Raw genomic sequence first — 19,736 nt, forward strand, 5'->3', positions numbered from 1 at the left:
ATCCCTCTAATCCAGAGGCTAAGGCAGAGGGCCTACCGCCTGCGGCCACCTGGCTTTTCCTAACGGCTTAATGAGAAAGTCAGAATTAATTGGAACTGGCACCCACACTTGCAGGGCTCAGCGTGGCCGGCTCGGCCTCCATATGTTAAAGCTGAGCATCTCTGGTTCTGCTCTGACCTGTTCTGCACACCAACAGGTGTGTTGCCTGAAACTTGGAGGTTAGCCTGACAAGGGAGGTGGCTGGTGCTGTGGTGACCAGTGCCACAGGTAAAGTCAGCCCCACCCCACCCCTGCCTGAGACAGTGCAACCAGCATTCTGGACCCTCATTCTCTCCCTCCTCTGGGCCTCAGTTTCCCTCCTTTGCTCAGTGAGACCAGCCTCAGAGTTCCTTGTGGATTACATGTAAATTGCTCAGCCTATGTGCTGTGCTATAATCTGTCCTTGGGCACCTGGACAGATTCCCAGAAGAGATACAGCAGTTTCTCATTTTAATAGCTATTATCAGAGAGATTAGAACATTTCACACATATAATCAGAGAGATTAGAACATGCACCCCCAGTGCATGAGACTGCTCTTTTCCCCAAACCCCAGCAACATGGTGAATTATCAAAATTTCCATCATTAGCAATCTGATAAATTTTTTTTTAAGTATTTCGTGGTAGTTTTATTTTATATCTAGCTTATGACAAGGGAGAATGAACTCCCTTTTATATGCTTAGAAGACATTTGTATTCCCTTTTCAGAAACTGTTCATATCATTTGCCTCTTCTATTGGATTTTTGGTCCTCATTGACTTCTGAAAGCTCTTTACATACTAAGGAAATCATTCTATTATCTATCATGTCTTGGAAAAGTTTCTCTGACTTAATCTATTGACCCTTCTAGTATTTGTGTGTGTGTATAGGAATTCTATATTTGTATGTAGTCAGTTATTAATCTTTTAAATCATTAAAGGTGTAATGTGCTTCAGCACACTGGGATTATTATTAAACTTCCATGTTTTCTTCTAATAGCTTAACAGTTTCTCTGTCTCTGTCTCTCTCTTTCTTTGCTTGGTGGGGGATGATCCATCTGGAATTAAATTTCCTCTTGTTGTTGTTGTTGTTTTTCAGTTGCCCAGTTGTGTCCAACACTTTGCAACCCCATGAACTGCAGCCTGCTAGGCTTCCCTCTCCTTCCCTAACTCCCAGTGATGCCATCCACCCATCTCATCCTCTAACACCCTCTTCTCCTCTTGCCCTCAATCTTTCCCAGTATCAGGGAATTTTCCAGTGAGTCAGTTGTTCACATCAGATGACCAAAATACTGGAGCTTCAGCTTCAGCCCTTCCAATGAGTATTCAGGATTGATTTCCCTTCAGATTGACTGGTTTGATCTCCTTCCTGTCCAAGGGACTTTCAGGAGTCATCTCCAGCGCCACAGTTCAAAAGCATCAATTCTTTGGCTTTCTGCCTTCTTTACGGACCAGCTCTCACAACCATACATGACCACTGGGAAAACCATAGCCTTGATTATACGCACCTTTGTCAGCAGAGTAATGTCTCTGCTTTTCAACACACTGTCTACGTTTGTCACAGCTTTCCTGCCGAGAAGCAATCGTCTTCTGATTTCATGGCTGTGGTCGCCATCCGCAGTGATTTTAGAGCCCAAGAAGAGGAAATCTGTCACTACTTCCACCTTTTCCCCTTCTATTTGCCGTGAAGTAATGGGGCTGGATGCCATGATCTTAGTTTTTTTAATATTTACTTTTAAGCCAGTTCTTTCACTCTCCTCCTTTACCCTCATCAAGAGGCTCTTTAGTTCCTCTTCACCTTCTGCTATTAGAGTGGTATCACTGGCATATCTGAGGTTGTTGATGTTTCTCCCACCTATCTTGATTCCAGCTTGTTACTCATCCAGCCCAGCATTTCTCATGATGTGTCCAGCATATAAGTTAAACAAACAGGGTGACAGCAGACATCCCTGTTGTACTCCTTTCTCAATCTTGAACCAATCAGTTGTTCCATACAGGATTCTAACTGTTGCTTCTTGACCCCCATACAGGTTTCTCAGGAGACAGGTAAGATGGTCTGGTAGTCCCATCTCTTTAAGAGCTTTCCACAGTTTATTATGACCCACACAGTCAAAGGCTTTAGCATAGACCATGAAACAGAGGTAGATGTTTTCCTGGAATTTCCTAGCTTTCTCTACGATCCAGTGAACGTTGGCAATTTTATCTCTGGTTCCTCTTCTTTTTCTAAACCCAGCTTGGACATCTGGAAGTTCTTGGTTCACATAATGCTGAAGTCTAGCATGCAAGATTTTAAGCATGACCTTACTAGCATGGGAGATGAGTGCAATTATCCAATGGTTAGCACATTCTTTAGTACTACCCTTCTTGGGAATTGGGATGAGGATTGACCTTTTCCAGTCCTGTGGCCACTGCTGCTTGCCCCATCCAATTAAATTTGCTCTTAGCCACCTTTAAAATCTCCATCTGAAATCTGATGGTTGTCTAAGAAGCTGCATAGAAAGTGGACAATAGCATGATGGCTGAAGCCAGGTGGCTAGAGTTCAAATCCTGGCTCTGCCATTTTTCACTGTGTATCCTCAAGGAAATTACCCTCTCCGAGTCTCACTTTTTTGTTGTTGTTGTTCAGTCACTGAGTTGTGTCTGACTCTTTACGACCCCATGGACTGTAGACCCCAGGCTCCTCTGTCCCTGGGGTTTTCCAGGCAAGAATACTGGAATGGGTAGCCATTTCCCTCTTCAGGGGATCTTCCCGACCCAGGGATTGAACTCATGTCTCCCACACCTCCTGCATTAGCAGACGGGTTCTTTACCACTACCTCCACCTGGGAAGCCCAAGTCTCACTTTACTCATCTGTTTAATGGGAGATAATAGTTCCATGTGAGAATTAAGGGAAGCTTTCTTTTCTTTTTTAAAATCAAGTATTTAGAAGGCCGTCTGTCACTGAGCAGGTTTTTTTTTCCCTCTCTTTCCTGTTTGCTATTTTTGTTTTTATTTGCTTTTCCTTGAGGAGTTTAATTGCACTTGATGATTCTCTCAGCATAGCCAATTAGCCGGTGACTATGCTTCATGAACATTTCCAAGTGCTTACGTGCAGTAATTCATTCCTTGTAACAATCCCATTGGACAGATGGCAACACTGAGGCCCAGAGAGGTTAAGTTCCTTCCTAAGAAACATGCAAGGGTCAGAGTCGGGTTGAGAACTCTCGATCTGTCCACTGCCCTGTTCTGATTTCAGCTTCCCTCCCCAGCTTTTGGTCACTGCTGGAGGAGGAGCCCCCAGGGAGCTCCACAGTAACTGGCTTCTAAGTATAGACAGCCTCTCTGAGGTCAAGTCAACATTCTGGACACCCAGAACTGGTCAGTCCTGTCCTGGCAGGTATGGCGATGGATGGGGGCAAGCAGCAATCAAGGAAGAATTTCAGGAAGAGGGTGCTTGGATAAGTAAGACTGGAGAGGCTGGTGGAGCCTGAGAAAGGGGTTGCCAGGGTGGGGGAAGACTATGGAACTGGGAGTAGGTGATTTCCTGCTTACAAGCCTCCCCTGACCGTCTTTGGCCACAAGCCTTGACTCTTGCTTCTCCCCACTAGGCACACAACTAAATAGTTGTTGATCATGGACAGGTAACTCCTTGGTGGGAGTGTTGAACTCCTACTCATATGCCAAAGCCCTAGTGCTCCATGCCCACCCATTTGGAAAGCCATTTATCCTTACTGGCCTTTTCCAGCTTGAGGTCTCTCCTACCATTCAAACCCTGACCACATAGCACTGGGAATCTGTGTGTCCAGCTCTGTGTCCCTGACCTTCAGTTGGGTGACCCTTGATGGCATATCCCTAAATTGAGATTTCTCTGGTGCACAGCATCACTCACCCAGCCTGGACACAGAATAAGTACTGGTTGAATGTATCATCAAGGAAATAAGGGACTAAATGAGAGTCAGATATGTGAGTGACAAATACAAACCTCAGTCACTTCCCTCCAGGGCTCCCATCTCCCTTGGTAAAAGCCCAAGTCCTCCTTGTGGACCCTCAAGGCCTTGCACGACCTGCTGCATTCCTCCCCACCCCACCCCCCACCCGGCCTCTCTCCCTTTAGCTCACTCTGCTCCAGCCCCATAGGCCTCCTCACTGTTCCTCCAAGACACTAGGCAGGGGCTTGCCCCAGGGCCTTTGCATGGGCTATTCCCCAGCTCAGCAAGCAGTAATCACTCTTGACTGTGACCTTTGGAGTGGCTGGCTCACTCCTCCGTCAGATCTCCATTCAAATGCCACCTCCACAGAGGGGCCTCCCTTGATCTTGATCTCTGAAATAGGGGCCAGACTGGAGCTCTGGTCCTTGCCTGGCACTTTCCACGATCGGATACAGTGTGTATTTACATAGTTATCTTCATGATGCGGCTGTTTTCTGTACGTTTTATTCTCTGGTTCCCTGGGCGCCTCCATCGGCCTGGCGCGCAGTAGGCACTTAAAACACCTCGGCTTAAACCGAGGGGCGTCTGCGGGTCGGGGCGCGGGGCCGGGGAGTCTCCCGCCGCGCCCCGCCCTTGCCGGGCCTCCAGCCTGCGTGCCGGGCGTGCCCGGGAGGGCGGGGCGGGGCGCGGCCGCGGCGGGGGCGGGCGGCCAGGCCGGTCGGGTGGGTGCGGAGGACGGGCGCGCGCGCGCGGGGCCCCAAGCCCGGTCCGAGCGCCCGGTGCGGGCCATGGAGGGGCTGCGGCGGGGCCTATCTCGCTGGAAGCGCTACCACATCAAGGTGCACCTGGCGGACGAGGCGCTGCTGCTGCCGCTCACTGTGCGGCCGCGGGACACGCTCAGCGACCTGCGCGCCCAGCTCGTGGGCCAGGGAGTGAGCTCCTGGAAGCGCACGTTCTACTACAACGCGCGGCGGCTGGACGACCACCAGACAGTGCGCGACGTGCGCCTACAGGACGGCTCGGTGCTGCTGCTCGTCAGCGACCCCAGGTGTCTGGGGGCTGGGGCGGCGACCTGGGAACTGAGGCGGGGGCCTGGTAGCGGGTGGTGTCAGGTGGCCCTGGCTGGAGTTCCGTGTGAGGGGTGAGTCAGGGCTCCGGGGAGACGACGGGGAACTGGAGTGATGGGTTGGGAGGTGGGTCAGGATGGACGGGGCCTGGGGGTCACTGGTGGGGCCGGTTGGGGTGGAAGATGGGAGGTGGTGGGTCAGGGCTGGGGAGAGAACAGGGGGCCTGGCTGGGTCCCAGGCGAGAGGTGAGTCAGGCCTATGGGAGAGATGGCAAGGAACTGAGAGCCTGGCTGGCGTCCGGGGTTGGGTAGGAGGTGGGTCAGGATGGATGGGGCCTGGGGGACACTGCTGGGCCTGGCTGGGGTCCTGGCTGGGGGGTGCTAGGGGAAGACAGCAGGGCACCCCAGGGCCTGGCTGGCATCGCCAGTGGGGTGGGAAGTTGGGAAGTGGGTCAGGCTGAAGGGAGGCGAGGAGAGAGCTTGGCTGGGATGGGGTGGAGTGGGATGGTGGTTGCCGGGGAGGGTGGACTAGGGGCCCTTCTCGCCCCTGTGTTTGCCGCCCCCATTCTCCCCTCCAAGCACTGGTTATTGTGGGAACCCGCTGGGAAGGAAGGATGGAGGGAGCCAGGCGCCAAGAAAGGTCAGGAGGACTGCTCGATTCCCCCTGCAGGCTTTCTTCTTTTTCACTCTGTCTGCCTCTCTGAAGCCTCCCCTGCATTTCTCTTGATCTCTCTGTTTTCTGTCAATCCCTCTCTGGGGGATGCTGTCCCTGTTAAATTTCCGTTCCTTTCCTTCTTCCTGTCTCTGTCTATCTCTCATCCTGTTTCTCTGTGTCTCTATTCATTTCTGTCTCTGCTGTTTTTCTCTATGTATGTATGTATGTTTCTCTTCCTTCTTTGTTCATCCATTTCCCTCACTACCCCTGCCTTCCCCACAAACTCCTGCTGCCCTTGCCGCCCAAGCTCTGATCTGGCCATCTGGGGATATCCAGAGAGGTCCCCTGGCCAAGGTGACCTGAGATGAGTGGGTCTCCCAATCCAAGGAGAGTGGGGGTTGGGAAGAAGTGCCATGGGAACAGCACATGCAGAGCACTAGGGCAGCTTTGGGAGATGGTGAAGGCTGACGCTTGGTTAGGTGGACAATGAGATGGAGGAGATGGGCAGTGGCTGGTCCCAGAGCCCAGGATAGACATGCTGGATGGGGGAGGACCTGGAACTTTCTGTGTAATCTTGAAGTTTATGGGGGTTATGCTTGTTGGGCCCCTAGAGGCTTGATCCACCAAGCCCGGGGTGGCTTTTTAAAAATATTTATTTGACTGCACTGGATCTTAGTTGCAGCACTTGAGATCTTTGATTTTCACTGTGACATGTGTGATCTTTCAGTTGCAGCATGCAAACTCTTAGTTGCAGCATGTGGGGTCTAGTTCCATGACCAGGGATCGAACCCAGGCCCCCTGCATTGGGAGCACAGAGTCTTAGCCAATGGACCATCAGGAAAGTCCCTGGGGGATATTTTGAGAGCAGTAGTCTCAGATGACAGTCCTAAAGCCTCAGGATGCAGTAGGAGGGCTTGCCTCTCCAGGACCTCTCAAGGGAGGGTCTCAGGGGTAGGAGGAGATGGGGATGTGGTGGGAGAGGATGTTCCTGGCAGTGGCCAGACAAAGCCTAGCAGCTGAATGATGCACAAATGACCACACAATCAATGTTCAATATACAACAAGCATTCATTAATTGCCTACTGTATGCCAGGTCATGTCCTGGGCACTGGCATTCAGCAGGGACCCAGACTAGGCTTGTCCTCATGGAGCCCACAGTCAGTCTAGTGGGAGAGACAGACAAGGAACCAAATAAATATGTGATAAAACATCAGGTTGTAATAAGGGCTGTGGAAAGTTGCAGGAAGGTCAAGAGTGATGGAGGGGTTGCTGCCTTATCAACAGTGGCCAGGGGAGGTGTCTCAGAGAAGGTGACATTTCAGGGTACCATGTGAAGGAGCTGATTAAACAGAGAACAAGAGTAGGCAGGAGGGTGTTCCAGGCAGAGGGCACAGCATATGCAAAGGCCCTGGGGCAGGACCTGGTGTGTTGGAGGAACAGTGAGGAGGCCCCTGTGTCCGGGGCAGAGTGAGCGAGGGGGAGAGAGGGAGGAGGGAAGGGCAAAGAGGAGCTGGGGCAGGTCATGCAGGACCTTGTGGGCCATGAGGAGGACTTGGGCTTTGATCTCCCAGGGAAATGAGAGCCCTGGAGGGCTATGGGCAGAGGAGGGGTGTGGCCTGACTCAGGTGCTCACGGGTGCCCTCTGCAGGAAGGATAGACTGGTGGAGGAGGGAGGTCTGGTGATGGTGAGTGATGGTGGCAGCGAACTAAGACAGAGTCAACTTGCTGTTCCTCCAACTCTCTAGGCGTGGTCCTACCTCAGGACCTTTGCACTGCTGTTCCCTCTACCTGGAATGCTTTCCACTTCCCTCCCTCAGCTCCTTCAGGCCTTAGTTCAGTATAGATTATCCTCAGTGTAATCTTATCCTGTACACTTATCCTCAGTGTAATTTTCCCTGACCACCTGTTTTAAACTGCATCCCACCAACACCTGCTTTATCTTTCTCCCTGGAACTGACTTGTCTATATTTCATTGATTATTTTTGCTAATATTTTACTAATTCTTTTCACCCCATCTCCCCCACTAGACTGTAAACTCTATGAGGGCATTGTTGTCCGTCCTATTCACTGCTGTCTCCCCAGTTCAGTGCCTGGCACACAGTAGGTGCTCAACAAATGTTCATTGACTGTATGATCTCTGGAGGTGAGGAAGAGGATGCTCAGAACATCTTCCTGGAGTCCTAGTGGCTCCTTGAAGCAAGAGAGAGGATCTCTAGGGAGGAAGTGAGTCGTGGCAGATGCAGAAAGATGCACTGGCTGGATACCAAGCAAACCAGGAGGCCTTATATGCCAAGGTGAGGGCTACATTTGCCTGTAACCTGTGTCTTTCTGTCTCCCTCCTGCAGGTAACCTGGGTTGGAGGATGTGGAGCCATGGCCGAGGGGACCAAAGGTGCTGGCTGAAGGAGTAGGCTGGGATGGGGAGGGGAATCTCCTGGGAGCCTTGACCTCACTCAGGGTAAGTCTCTCTAGTACTTGGGACATGGAAGGGAACTTGGAGATTATGGAGACCATAGATGGGTAAACTGGGGCCCAGAGACAAGAAGGAACTCATCTCTGATGACCATCACCCCTCTCCATATTCCTACACTTCTAGACGCTGGGGTAGGGTCACTGGCCTCATGTCTCACTTCCCTTCGAACTAACACATGGCCCTGAGTAATGCTGCCCTGACTTGCTGTGTGTCCTTGGGCAAATTGCTCATATGCTCTGGGTTCTGTTACTCCCCCTCCTAACGTTGAAAGAGGGGGCTTTGGTTAGCATGTTTGGTGTAATTGCACTCTTTGCCTGCAATTCCTGTGACTGCCACCAGGTGGCTCCAAGTGCCAAGCTCCCCTGGCTACCAGGGTGATGGAAGGGGAGGAGCTGGTGGCAGGTATTAGGGGAAAGATAAGAAGGAAGACTGGTCAGAGAGCTGGTCTCTCATCCTCTTATTGGGGCCTGGATTGAAATTGTCTTATCCCCTCCCTCCTGCTGTTCCAAGGTTCTGGGCTCCCAGGATAGATGGTGAAACAATGGCCTGCCCAGCTGCTGCCCACCGCCTGGGACCTTTCTGATGGAGTCCTAGTCCTTGACGCTGACTGAGGACATTGCCGCTCCAGGCCAGCCAGCCTTCCAGTTGTGCTGTGTGATCCTGAGGCCATGGCTCCCACCTTGGAGCTTCAAGTGCCCAGGGGGAATCCACAGTGTCATCTTGGGAGGCAGCTGGAGGATGTCACATGTGGAGAAGCATAGAGTGGAGAGGAGGGGAGCTTGTGGGCATCACTAGCTCCTGCCTTGAACATTCTCTTGGGTATGCCTCTGCCAAAGCTGTGCCCCTTGCTGGAAGCACTTTTCACACCCCTGTCTTCAGCTCCAGTCCACCAGGGATTGCAGCCTCCTCCAGGAAGTCTTGGATTTCCTTCTTCCCAGCCAGTGAGCACCTTGTCCTCTTTGGGGCCACCACAATCCCCCTCTACTGTGAACAGCCTCAGCTGGTGGGTGTGGCCAGTTACTCACAAAATCTCAAATGACTGAAGGTGGAGACTGGGGTACCCCAGCCCTCTCAGCACTCCAGTGTCGCACTGTGCCCCTCCCCCAAACCTCTCCACAAGTTGCACCATGCCCGGTCCTTGTCGGCATCCTTCACTTGCAGCACAGGGTCTTCTGGTTGAATGGATGGGGGTTGGGGGAGGGGGTCTGTGCATGGCAGAGAGCTGAGACATTGATGATAATCATGGGGGTGATCCAGACTATTCCAGGCAGTGTGTTGTAGGAATTCTGAGTACAAGACCCTCTGGGTGGGGAATTCCCTGTGGTCCAATGGTTAGGACTCTGCTTCCGCTGTGCTTCCGGCCAGGGTTCAATCCCTGGTTGGGGAATTAAGATCCCACAAGCTGTGGTGTGGGGACAGAAAAGAAAAAAGCCCCTCCAAGTAGAAAGCGGGAACTCAGTTGTATTTCTGATCTTTGGCCGCAAGGCATCGGGTCTTCTGTGTAGTCCACCCACCGCCCAGGGTAACCCATTCGCATGCACCCTCGAGGGCTGCATTCACGCCCTTGGTGCTGGCGTCACAGGGCAGAGGCTCAGGAGTCTGGGAAGAAATAATGTTTTAATTAAGAGTTTTGTTGGCTGCAGGGCCCAGAGTAGGGACAGGTGGATAATAAATTGTGGCCATGGGGAGAGTAGCGCTCAGATCGGACTTGTCTTCCACTGGGTGGGGACAACACCAGGCCTGCGGGGCTCTGCTCGCCTCCCCTCAGACAAGCCTCTCCGGGGCTGGCATTCCTCCCCTGGGGCCAGGCAGCCCAGGCCCCTGCTCCTGCCTGGTTTTGGCCTCGAAGGGTCACGCAAACGCTGAGGGACGTGCCTACTCCCCACCCCTCACCCCCAGGGCCCAGCAGGAAAGTGGGGCTTTTAATAGTCACCCCAGCTCCATTCCTTGGCTCTCACTATGTCCCAAGGTCTGTGCCTGGCCTCCACTTACTCCAGTCTGCCAACTGAAAGGATAGTCAGTGATGGTGAGGATTATGACCCATTTTACAGGTGGAGCATCCAAGGTCACCCCTTTCCCCTTGGGTCTGCTGCCCTGGCCATCCTTGAACTGAAGGGTCCCCAGTCCATGCACAGGTCCTTGATAGAGGAAGGGGAAGAGTTTCCTGCTTCTTGGCTGAGGTGGGGGTGGGAGAAAGCATTTTCAGGCCTTTTTGACATTTAACAAACAGTATGCAAACTGAATGCAAATCGCATGCAAATCACCACTCATTTCTTAATCCTCGACAGCCCCACGTGTTCTGAAATAATAATGTTGGGCCTGTCTCTTGGTATTGGCCTGGAGGAGGGGTGCAAGTCTTTTCCCTTCCATTGCTCTCTCTCTTCCTTTCTTCCTGTTATCTCTTTACTGCCTTCACAGTGTTTGTTGGAGTCCTCCCAGTCCTGAGATGAACACAAACAGCAAAAGTGGCTTCTGACATTCCCATTTTCCAGATGAGAAAACTGAGGCACAGAGCGGGACAAGCCTGGCCTGAGATCCCAGCACCACTTGTGGAAAGCATCCCCGCCAAGTGCTGTCATGGACCAAAGTGGACAGTACCTGTGACCCATGGAGGAGAGATAACAGTGGTTGGAGCAGGCCTAATACAGCTTGGAGGAGCCAGGGGGAATTCTCCTTGGGTTTCTTGGCCTTGAATGGCAGTCTGCTTGGATCTGGAGAAATCTGACATCTACTGATCTTACTCTTCAAGTCATTCCTTCTGCTATGCCATCATCATGTTCTTTGAATTTGGGCCACAGCTTCTCTGCTCAGTTTGCATGCCTTACTGTTTCTGTTTGCAAACTCCAATGGTATGGACCTAACAGAAGCAGAAGATCTTAAGAAGAGGCGGCAAGAATACACAGAAGAACTGTACAAAAAAAATCTTCACAACCCAGATAATCAACCCTGATCACTCACCTAGAGCCAGACATCCTGGAATGTGAAGTCAAGTGGGCCTTAGAAAGCATCACTACGAACAAAGCTAGTGGAGGTGATGGAATTCCAGTTGAGCTATTTCAAATCCTGAAAGATGATGCTGTGAAAGTGCTGCACTCAATATGCTAGCAAATCTGGAAAACTCAACAGTGGCCATAGGACTGGAAAAGGTCAGTTTTCATTCCAATCCCAAAGAAAGGCAATGCCAAAGAATGCTCGAACTACCGCACAATTGCACTCATCTCACATGCTAGTAAAGTAATGCTCAAAATTCTCCAAGCCAGGCTTCAGCAATACGTGCACCATGAACTTCCAGATGTTCACGCTGGTTTTAGAAAAGGCAAAGGAACCAGAGATCAAATTGCCAACATCCGCTGGATCATCAAAAAAGCAAGAGAGTTCCAGAAAAACATCTATTTCTGCTTTATTGACTATGCCAAAGCCTTTGACTGTGTGGATCACAATAAACTGTGGAAAATTCTTAAAGAGATGGGAATACCAGACCATCTGACCTGTCTCTTGAGAAACCTGTATGCAGGTCAGGAAGCAACAGTTAGAACTGGACATGGAACAACAGACTGGTTCCAAATAGGAAAAGGAGTATGTCAAGGCTGTATATTGTCACCCTGCTTATTTAACTTATATGCAGAGTACATCATGAGAAATGCTGGGCTGGAAGAAACACAAGCTGGAATCAAGATTGCCGGGAGAAATATCAATAACCTCAGATATGTGGATGACACCACCCTTCTGGCAGAAAGCGAAGAAGAACTAAAGAGCCTCTTGATGAAAGTGAAAGAGGAGAGTGAAAAAGTTGGCTTAAAGCTCAATGTTCAGAAAACTAAGATCATGGGATCTAGTCTCATCACTTCCTGGGAAATAGATGGAGAAACAGTGGAAACAGTGTCAGACTTTATTTTTTTGGGCTCCAAAATCACTGCTGATGGTGATTGCAGCCATGAAATTAAAAGATGCTTACTCTTTGGAAGGAAGGTTATGACCAACCTAGACAGCATATTTAAAAGCAGAGACATTACTTTGCCAACAAAGGCCCGTCTAGTCAAGGCAATGGTTTTTCCAGTAGTCACGTATGGATGTGAGAGTTGGACGGTGAAGAAAGCTGAGCGCCAAAGAATTGATGCTTCTGAACTGTGGTGTTGGAGAAGACTCTTGAGAGTCCCTTGGACTGCAAGAAGATCCAACCAGTCCATCCTAAAGGAGATCAGTCCTGGTTGTTCATTGGAAGGACTGATGTTGAAGCTGAAACTCCAATATTTTGGCCACCTCATGCGAAGAGTTGACTCATTGGAAAACCCTGATGTTGGGAAGGATTGGGGGCAGGAGGAGAAGGGGACGACAGAGGATGAGATGGCTGGATGGCATCACCAACTCGATGGACATGGGTTTGGGTAGACTCGGGGAGTTGGTGATGGACAGGGAGGCCTGGCGTGCTGCGGTTCATGGGGTCGCAAAGAGTTGGACACGACTGAGCGACTGAACTGAACTGAACTTCATCCTTCAAAGTCCCAGCTCCCATGCCCCCTTCTTCATGCAGCCATTTCTGATCCGTCTGAGGTCTGATCTTTCTCTCTGGTCCAACCCTGACCCTGTTGTGTACAGCAGCATTATTGTACATTCTGAATCATTTCCAGCCTTTTCTGATTATTATTTTTTGGTTTTGGTTGCACTGGGTCTTAATGGCTGTGCTCAGGCTTTCTCCAGTTGTGGTGAATGGATGCTGCTCTTCACAGGCTTCTTACTGCAGTGGCTTCTCTTGTTGTGAAGCACCAGCTCTAGGCACACAGGTTTCAGTAGCTGTGGCACATTGGCTTAGTTGCTCCGCAGCATGTGGAATCTTCCTGGCCCAGGGATTGAAACCATATCCCCTGCATTGGCAGGTGGACTCTTATCCACTGTACACCAGGGAAGTCGAACACTTGTCTGATTTACACACCTCCAGACTTGTATTTTCTGCCCAGGATGTGCTTTTGGGTCTTTTTCACCTGACATATTCCTACATTTTCAAGCTCCTGGCACTAATGCCCAACCTCCACTGGGTTCAACAGCCCTCTCCCAGTCGGCCTCTGGGTCCTATAGCCTCCATCACTCCTGACTCACTCCTGAGCCACAGAACGGAGAGGTCTGTGTGTCCTCCCAGTGTTAGGAGTTACCTCTGGGTCCCCAGGATCACTCAGGTTGGGACTAGGTACAGAGGGACCGAACTGAGTGTGTATAGAATAAAAGATTAAGTGTTTGGACACACAGCCAAGTTCAACCTCCCTAACTTGGCCTTGAGCTTCACCCTCCATTGACAGTTCAGCCCTAAGCACGTCCTTTTCTCCTCCCTCTTCACTCATCTCCAGGAATGCTTTTCCCTTGACTCCTATTCTGGGTGACCCCAAGCCAGCCCCCTCCCATCTCTGGGCTGTGAAAATAGGGGAAGCCCGGTCCCCCCTCAGGGCCTCTCAGGATCCTGGCTCCACCCCAGGAGCAAGTCTGGGCTGTGAGGAGTTTCGGGTGAGACTTGGCAGTCACCATCTCTCGCTGGGGCCCCTGGCGTCCGGGGGAGGGGCCACCTCCCGCCTTGGCTGCCCACTCACTTTGTGCTCCGAGAAGTTGGAGGGGAATTTTCCTGGGTAGCAGGTAAACCCAGGTGCTTCCCAGAGGAGGCATCCGTGGCTCAGCCAGAAACTGCAGGTGCCCGGACTTCCCACTTCGGTTTTGCTCTGCCTTCCTCCCTTCCTCCTTCCTCCCTCTCTCTCTCTCTCCGGGACTCCAGACTGGATTCTGGCATTATCTAACTTTGTCCATTAGTTCAGCGGGCATATATTGAGCGTGCTCTGTGTGCCTGGTCTTGTGCTGGCTGCTGGAGATGCCAAGACAGACCTTGCTTTGGCTGCCTTAGATGGTGGGGCAGGTTGTTCACTGCACAAAAACATCCAGCTGGGCTGAGAGGGCCTCAGGAAGGGGAATCTTTCTGAAATTCACACAAAGTGTCCTATACCATTTAGTGGTGGTCCTGACCCTGCTGCCTCCCTGCCTGCCCCCCACCTGTGTCTTCATCCATTCAGTCTCTTCTGCACGTATCTGCCTCCCATTTATCACTTCTTTCTCTCTGTGTCTCTTGATCTCTGCCTCTCCACTATCTCATTCTGAGTCTATATGTCTCTATCACTGTCTCTATCTCTCGCCATGTCTCTGGCAGTTTCTCTGTCTCTGTCTCTCTCCATATTCCTGTATCTGTCTCTCATATCCACCATCAGAAAGGAACCCTTTCCTGCCGATCCTCTGAGCACCACCTCTGGGGTGTTTCCAAAAGCTGCTAGGACTGCCCATTCTGTAATCGTGGATGAAGCACCTCCAATTTGAAGGGCTCTGAGGACAGCATGGTGACCAGGACACCCAGCTGTTGGCCCTCTTGGAGTTATAGATCCAACAGAGGAGACAGAAGCCACAGGGTGGTGTGGGGTGGGGGGTAGGCGGTGATTCTGGAAACCCCTCCTCTGAGCTTCCCCCTAGTCCTCTTCTGAATGACCTCGGGTGATGCTTGTTGCTCTGTGGGCCTCAGTTTCCAAACCTTCCCAAGGAGGGAGGTATTTAAGGTGGCTGGGCCAGAAGCTGCTTGCACAGCCTGGGCTGTCTGTAGGCAGAGAGATCCTGACTCATCCCCAAGCCAAAATGAGTTTGAAAGAATCCTCTAATGGAAAAACAGTTCTAAGAAAAAAGAAAACAAAGTCACAGTCACCTGCCCAGGCTGCTCTCTGACTCACTTGGGGTGGAAGCAGCCTCACTGCCATCCCCTGGAACATCAGAGAAACTTCCCGCCTCTTCCCCTGATGCCCCTGGCTATCCACTGAAGGCTGTTGGCCTCACCATGATGGCTCCAGACCTGGCACTGACCTCACGCTTGTGCTGTGAGCTCCAGTCCTACTTAAGCACCTTGCTGACCTCTGAGTGGGAGAAACTTTCTGGCCACAGGACCTTTGCATGTGCTGTTTCTGAATTTGGAAGACCCTCTCCCCACCTCTCACCTTTCACTCTCCGCTTTGCAGGTTCAATGTCACTTCCTTGGGGAGGCTCTGAACAACCGTGTCCCCTTGGTTTTGCATTCACAAAGTAGCCTGTTCTCTTCCTTTGTAGCATTAATTATTTATATTATTATTAATTCAATGTATTATTTTCCCCACTAGCCTCTGGGCACCAAGAAGGCTGGGATGAGGTCTGGTCTGGTCACTGCTGGATCGTGCAGCATTTAATAACCCAGAGTAAGGGAGTGGGAGCCAAGGACCCCCTCCCTTCCCAGGCTCCATAAGGGTCCCCCACCCTGGTTTCTGCCACCATTGGGTCTAGCTCCAGGTGGCTGCAGGGCACGGAGCCTGGGGATTGGGATTCCAGGCACTCTGGCTCCTGCCACTTTGATAAATGGGGGAAATTCAGAATTAATTATTGACTGCTGCACCGAGCCGGCCTGATCTGGACAGATAAAGAGTGTCCTCACTGCCGCGTCTGCCCAGCACTTCTCGGGAGTTTATTAGAGGTTGGGAGGCGGCTGGCCGAGGGGGAGAAGCCCAGAAGGCACTGGTTTGCAAAGCCTGGCTCTGCCAGGCCATTTCGGAAGGCCACAGCGGTCCGCGGATCTCATTGCCCTTGGGGGAGGTCGTATAGGACCTTGCGGGGCGGAGGGGAGAACTTGGGCTTTTACACTGAGGGAGGCGGGACGCTGGAGGGCTGTGCGCAGAGGAGGGGCGGGGCCTGACCCAGCTGCTCACTGGCGCCCTCCAGTGGCTGCTTCTGGGAGGCCGACTGTGGGGGCTGAGTTTGGGAGCCAGGACACCAGGGTGGAGGTAACTGCGCTGGTCCAGGTGAGTGATGATGGGGGGAAGAGCGTTCCAGGCAGAGGAACATGCAGTGCAAAGGCCCTGAGGCAGGGCCATGCCTGGTGTGTTGGAGGAACAGTAATGAGGCCCATGTGGCGGGAGCAGAGTGAGGGGGAGGGGAGAGGGAGGGGCGCCAGCTGGGAGGAGACAGGGCAGGACCTGGTGGGGAGGGCGTGGGCTTTTCCTTCTAGATGGATGGGATGTGGTGGGTTTAACAAGAGGAAAAGCTCTGAGGGGCTGGGGAAGACTGGTTGTACTGTCTCTAGATCCAGGAGTCAAGGGTTTGAATCCCTCCTCTGTCTCCCCTTAGTTGAGGCTAATGGACTTCCCAGGTGACTCAGAGGTAAAGAATCCACCTGCCAATGGAGGAGATGCAGGTTCAGTCCCTGGGTGGGGAAGATCCCCTGGAGAAGGAAATGGCAACCCATTCCAGTATTCTTTCCTGGAGAATCCCATGGACAGAGGAGCTTGGGGGGCTACAGTCCTTGGGGTCGCAAAAGAGTCAGACACAACTTAGTGACTAAACAGCAACAACAATGAGCCTAATGACTTAACCTTCTGGGCCTCAGTTTCTCATCAATAAAATCAGTCCAATAGTAGGACATCCTCTCATAGTTCAGTTCAGTTCAGTCGCTCAGTCGTGTCCGATTCTTTGTGACCCCATGAATTGCAGCATGCTAGGCCTCCCTGTCCATCACCAACTCCTGGAGTTTACCCAAACCCATGTCCATCGAGTCGGTGATGCCATCCAACCATCTCATCCTCTGTCGTCCCCTTCTCCTCCTGCCCCCAATCCTTCCCAGCATTAGGGTCTTTTCCAATGAGTCAACTCTTCACATGAAGTGGCCAAAGTATTGGAGTTTCAGCTTCAACATCAGTCCTTCCAATGAACACCCAGGACTCATCTCCTTTAGGATGGACTGGTTGGATCTCCTTGCATCAAATGAGCTCAGGATAGGGAGGAGCTACTGGTGCCATGAAGCAGCCGTGACATGGATTAGGGTTAAGACAGCAAGCACTGGCCTTCACACAAAACTTAGGAGGCTTGGAGGAAGGTAGACAAAAGATACGAACTTCCGGTTATAAGACAAACAAGTACCAATGATGTAATGTACTTGATGACTATGATATGTAAGAAACTTGTTAAGAGAGTAAGTTGGATGGCATCACTGACTCAATGGACATGGGTTTGGGTAGACTCCGGCAGTTGGTGATAAACAGGGAGGCCTGGCGTGCTGCGGTTCATGGGGTCGCAAAGAGTCGGACACGACTGAGCGACTGAACTGAAGAGACTAAGTAAATCCAGGGTCTTCCCTGAATGTCTGGTGATTGAGACTCCATGTTTCCACTGCAAGGGGTTCAGGTTTGATCCCTGGTCAGGAAACTAAGATCCCACAAGCCATGAAAATAGAAAGAGAGAATAAATCCTAAGAGTTCTCATCACAAGGAGAAAAAAATTTCCCTTTATCCTTTTCTTCTTTTTCTCTTTCTTGTATCTATATGAGAAGATGGATGTGAGTTGAGCCTATTGTGATGATTATTTTGCAATATGTGTAAATTGAACCATCATGGCCTTAAACTTATGCATTGATGTATGTCAATTATTTCTCAATAAAAGTGGGGAAAGAAACTTTAGAGGTGCTGTCAAACTCAGTCATCCGGATAAATACAATTTTGATGTAACATTAGGAAAAAAACTCAAAATGAATGCAAAAACATCTACAATGAACAAAGTATCTAAGTGTTAAATATTGACAGGCTCTGACTGCCCGCAATGGCTCCAGCCTTCACACTCACCTCACCCTATTCCAGGCGCTACTGCACCTGGGATGCCTCCCTCCCACCCAGCCTCCCCTCCCTGCAGTAAAAGCCTCTGATTAAACCTTAATTCCAGATGATTAAGACCAGGGATCTGGGGGTCTGGCAGTTCTGCAGGAGGGAGGCCCTGGCAGGGGTGGGCCAGGCTGGGCCTCCCCAGGGGAGAGGGAAGGCCAGGAAGGAGGCCTCTGAGTGGCTGGAGTGGAAGCCGGAACTTAATTAGCCCCTCAGGATTAATTACTAGGCCCAGGAACAGGCTGAGAAATCTATTACTCAAGAGGCTCCCGGCTCCAGGCTTCCCTCATTCACTCCATCATTTTTTTCTCTATACCTCCTCCTCATTCTTTTCCAACAAAATATATTTGTTTAAAAAATGCACCTTTATATCCTATCGTGAAAACACAGATAATATATTTTTTGAGCAGAGTAGATAGTATATAAATTTAGGGGGATATACATTGAAGTAAATATATAACTGTTAAAAAGTGATCTACGTGGTTCTGTTTGGAACCATGGCAACCACTGTGAGTACCGAGCCTGTGCTGAGTGCTTATACACCCTTCTTAGCTCACCTTCTCCTCACAAGAGCTCTGGTAGGGTGGCTGCTAGAAGGAGGGGGCCGAGCAGAGAGGAGATGGTGCAGAACTTGCTATTTCCTTCTCCAGGGGTTCTTCCCAGCCCAGGAATTGAACCTGCATCTACCTGCATTGTAGGTGGATTCTTTACCGCTGAGCCACCTTGGAAGTTCATTTTGCTGGAGCTTTCTGACTCTATGATCTGTGCTCTGGGCTGCATGGAATACCCCGGAGTGGGACTTGAGATCTTGTCCTGCAAAGCCCTGACAGGCTGTTCTGTGAGCCACTTCAGGTTCCACTTGAGCCCACTTCTTGCTACTTTTTGCTTTCTGCCTCCAAGCATTTGCTTCAGTTGCTCTCCACACCAGGAATGCCCCCTCCTTCCTTTGTGTGAATCTGCCTTATCTTCAAAACTCAGGGCAGGGGACTTCCCTGAGGGTCCAGTGGCTAAAACTCTGAGCTCCCAATTCAGGGGGCCTGGGTTCAATCCCTGGTCAGGGAACTAGATCCCACATACCACAACTAAGCCTTCAAAGTGCTGAGCCTGTGGGCTCTAGAGCCCTCGTGCCACAACTAGAGAAGGCTGCATGCCCACAACAAAGACCCTGTGCAGTCAAAAGATAAAAATAACAAAAACCAAACAAACCAAAACAACACCCACCCACAAAACCACAGGGCACTTGTCTGCAGGAGGCTTTCTTTGTGAACCCCCAAACTGAGACTTCACCCACTCTACCATGGCCCTCCCCATCCCCTGCCCATCTGGGAATCCTCTGTGTCCTCCTTTGAACCCTGCATAGCTGAGCTCAGGTCAGATATCAGTCATGGGGGGACACTGGGCTCTTTGGTTCCTCCTTTCACCCCTAAGCACTAGCATTATCCTCCCATTTTAGAGGGGAGGAAACTGAGGCTGAGAGAGAGCCAGTGACCTGACTCACACACCAGGGAGGGGACAAACTCTGACACTGTGTCATGAACTGCCTCCCAAACTGGCCAGAAGGGAAACCATCCCCAACAGGCAAACTGGCCTTTCTCAGGTCACATGGCTGGTCTTGGCGATGGAGTCGGGGATGGGTTCCTCCTCAGAATGGAAGATGAGGGCTTTTCTGGTGGCTCGGTGGTAAAAAATCCATCTGCCAGTGCAGGAGACATGTGTTCCATCCCTGATCCGGGAAGATCCCACAGGCTGTGGAGCAACTGAGCCCAGGGGGCCACAACTATTGAGCCTGCGCTCTGGAACTCAGGAGCCGCAACTACTGAGCCCGTGTAATGAAACCGCTGAAGCCCATGAGCCCTAGAGCTGGTGCTCTGCAACAAGAGAAGCCATCACAATGAAAAACTCTCACACCACAGCTAGAGAGGAGCCCCCGCTT

The 19,736-nt window shown here is 51.2% G+C and overlaps 1 protein-coding gene across 1 annotated transcript; it reads left to right on the forward strand.

Annotated features, from left to right (window-relative positions):
- The first annotated feature begins 4,650 nt into the window (after window positions 1-4,650).
- On the forward strand, window positions 4,651-12,738 carry TINCR (TINCR ubiquitin domain containing). The gene is made up of 3 exons (XM_081499613.1): window positions 4,651-4,972; window positions 7,991-8,102; window positions 8,628-12,738. Exons 1-2 carry the CDS (start codon window positions 4,713-4,715, stop codon window positions 7,992-7,994), a joined length of 264 nt encoding a protein of 87 aa, XP_081355739.1. The 5' UTR covers window positions 4,651-4,712; the 3' UTR covers window positions 7,995-8,102; window positions 8,628-12,738.
- Window positions 12,739-19,736: the final 6,998 nt, after the last annotated feature.

Source organism: Giraffa tippelskirchi, chromosome 6 (assembly GCF_054371585.1).
Source record: "Giraffa tippelskirchi isolate mGirTip1 chromosome 6, T2T-mGirTip1v1.2.pri, whole genome shotgun sequence".
NCBI lineage: Eukaryota > Metazoa > Chordata > Mammalia > Artiodactyla > Giraffidae > Giraffa > Giraffa tippelskirchi.

Coding starts and splice junctions, on each gene's coding strand:
- TINCR (XM_081499613.1), top strand. CDS start 4,713: ATGGAGGGGCTGCGGCGGGGCCTATCTCGCTGGAAGCGCTACCACATC.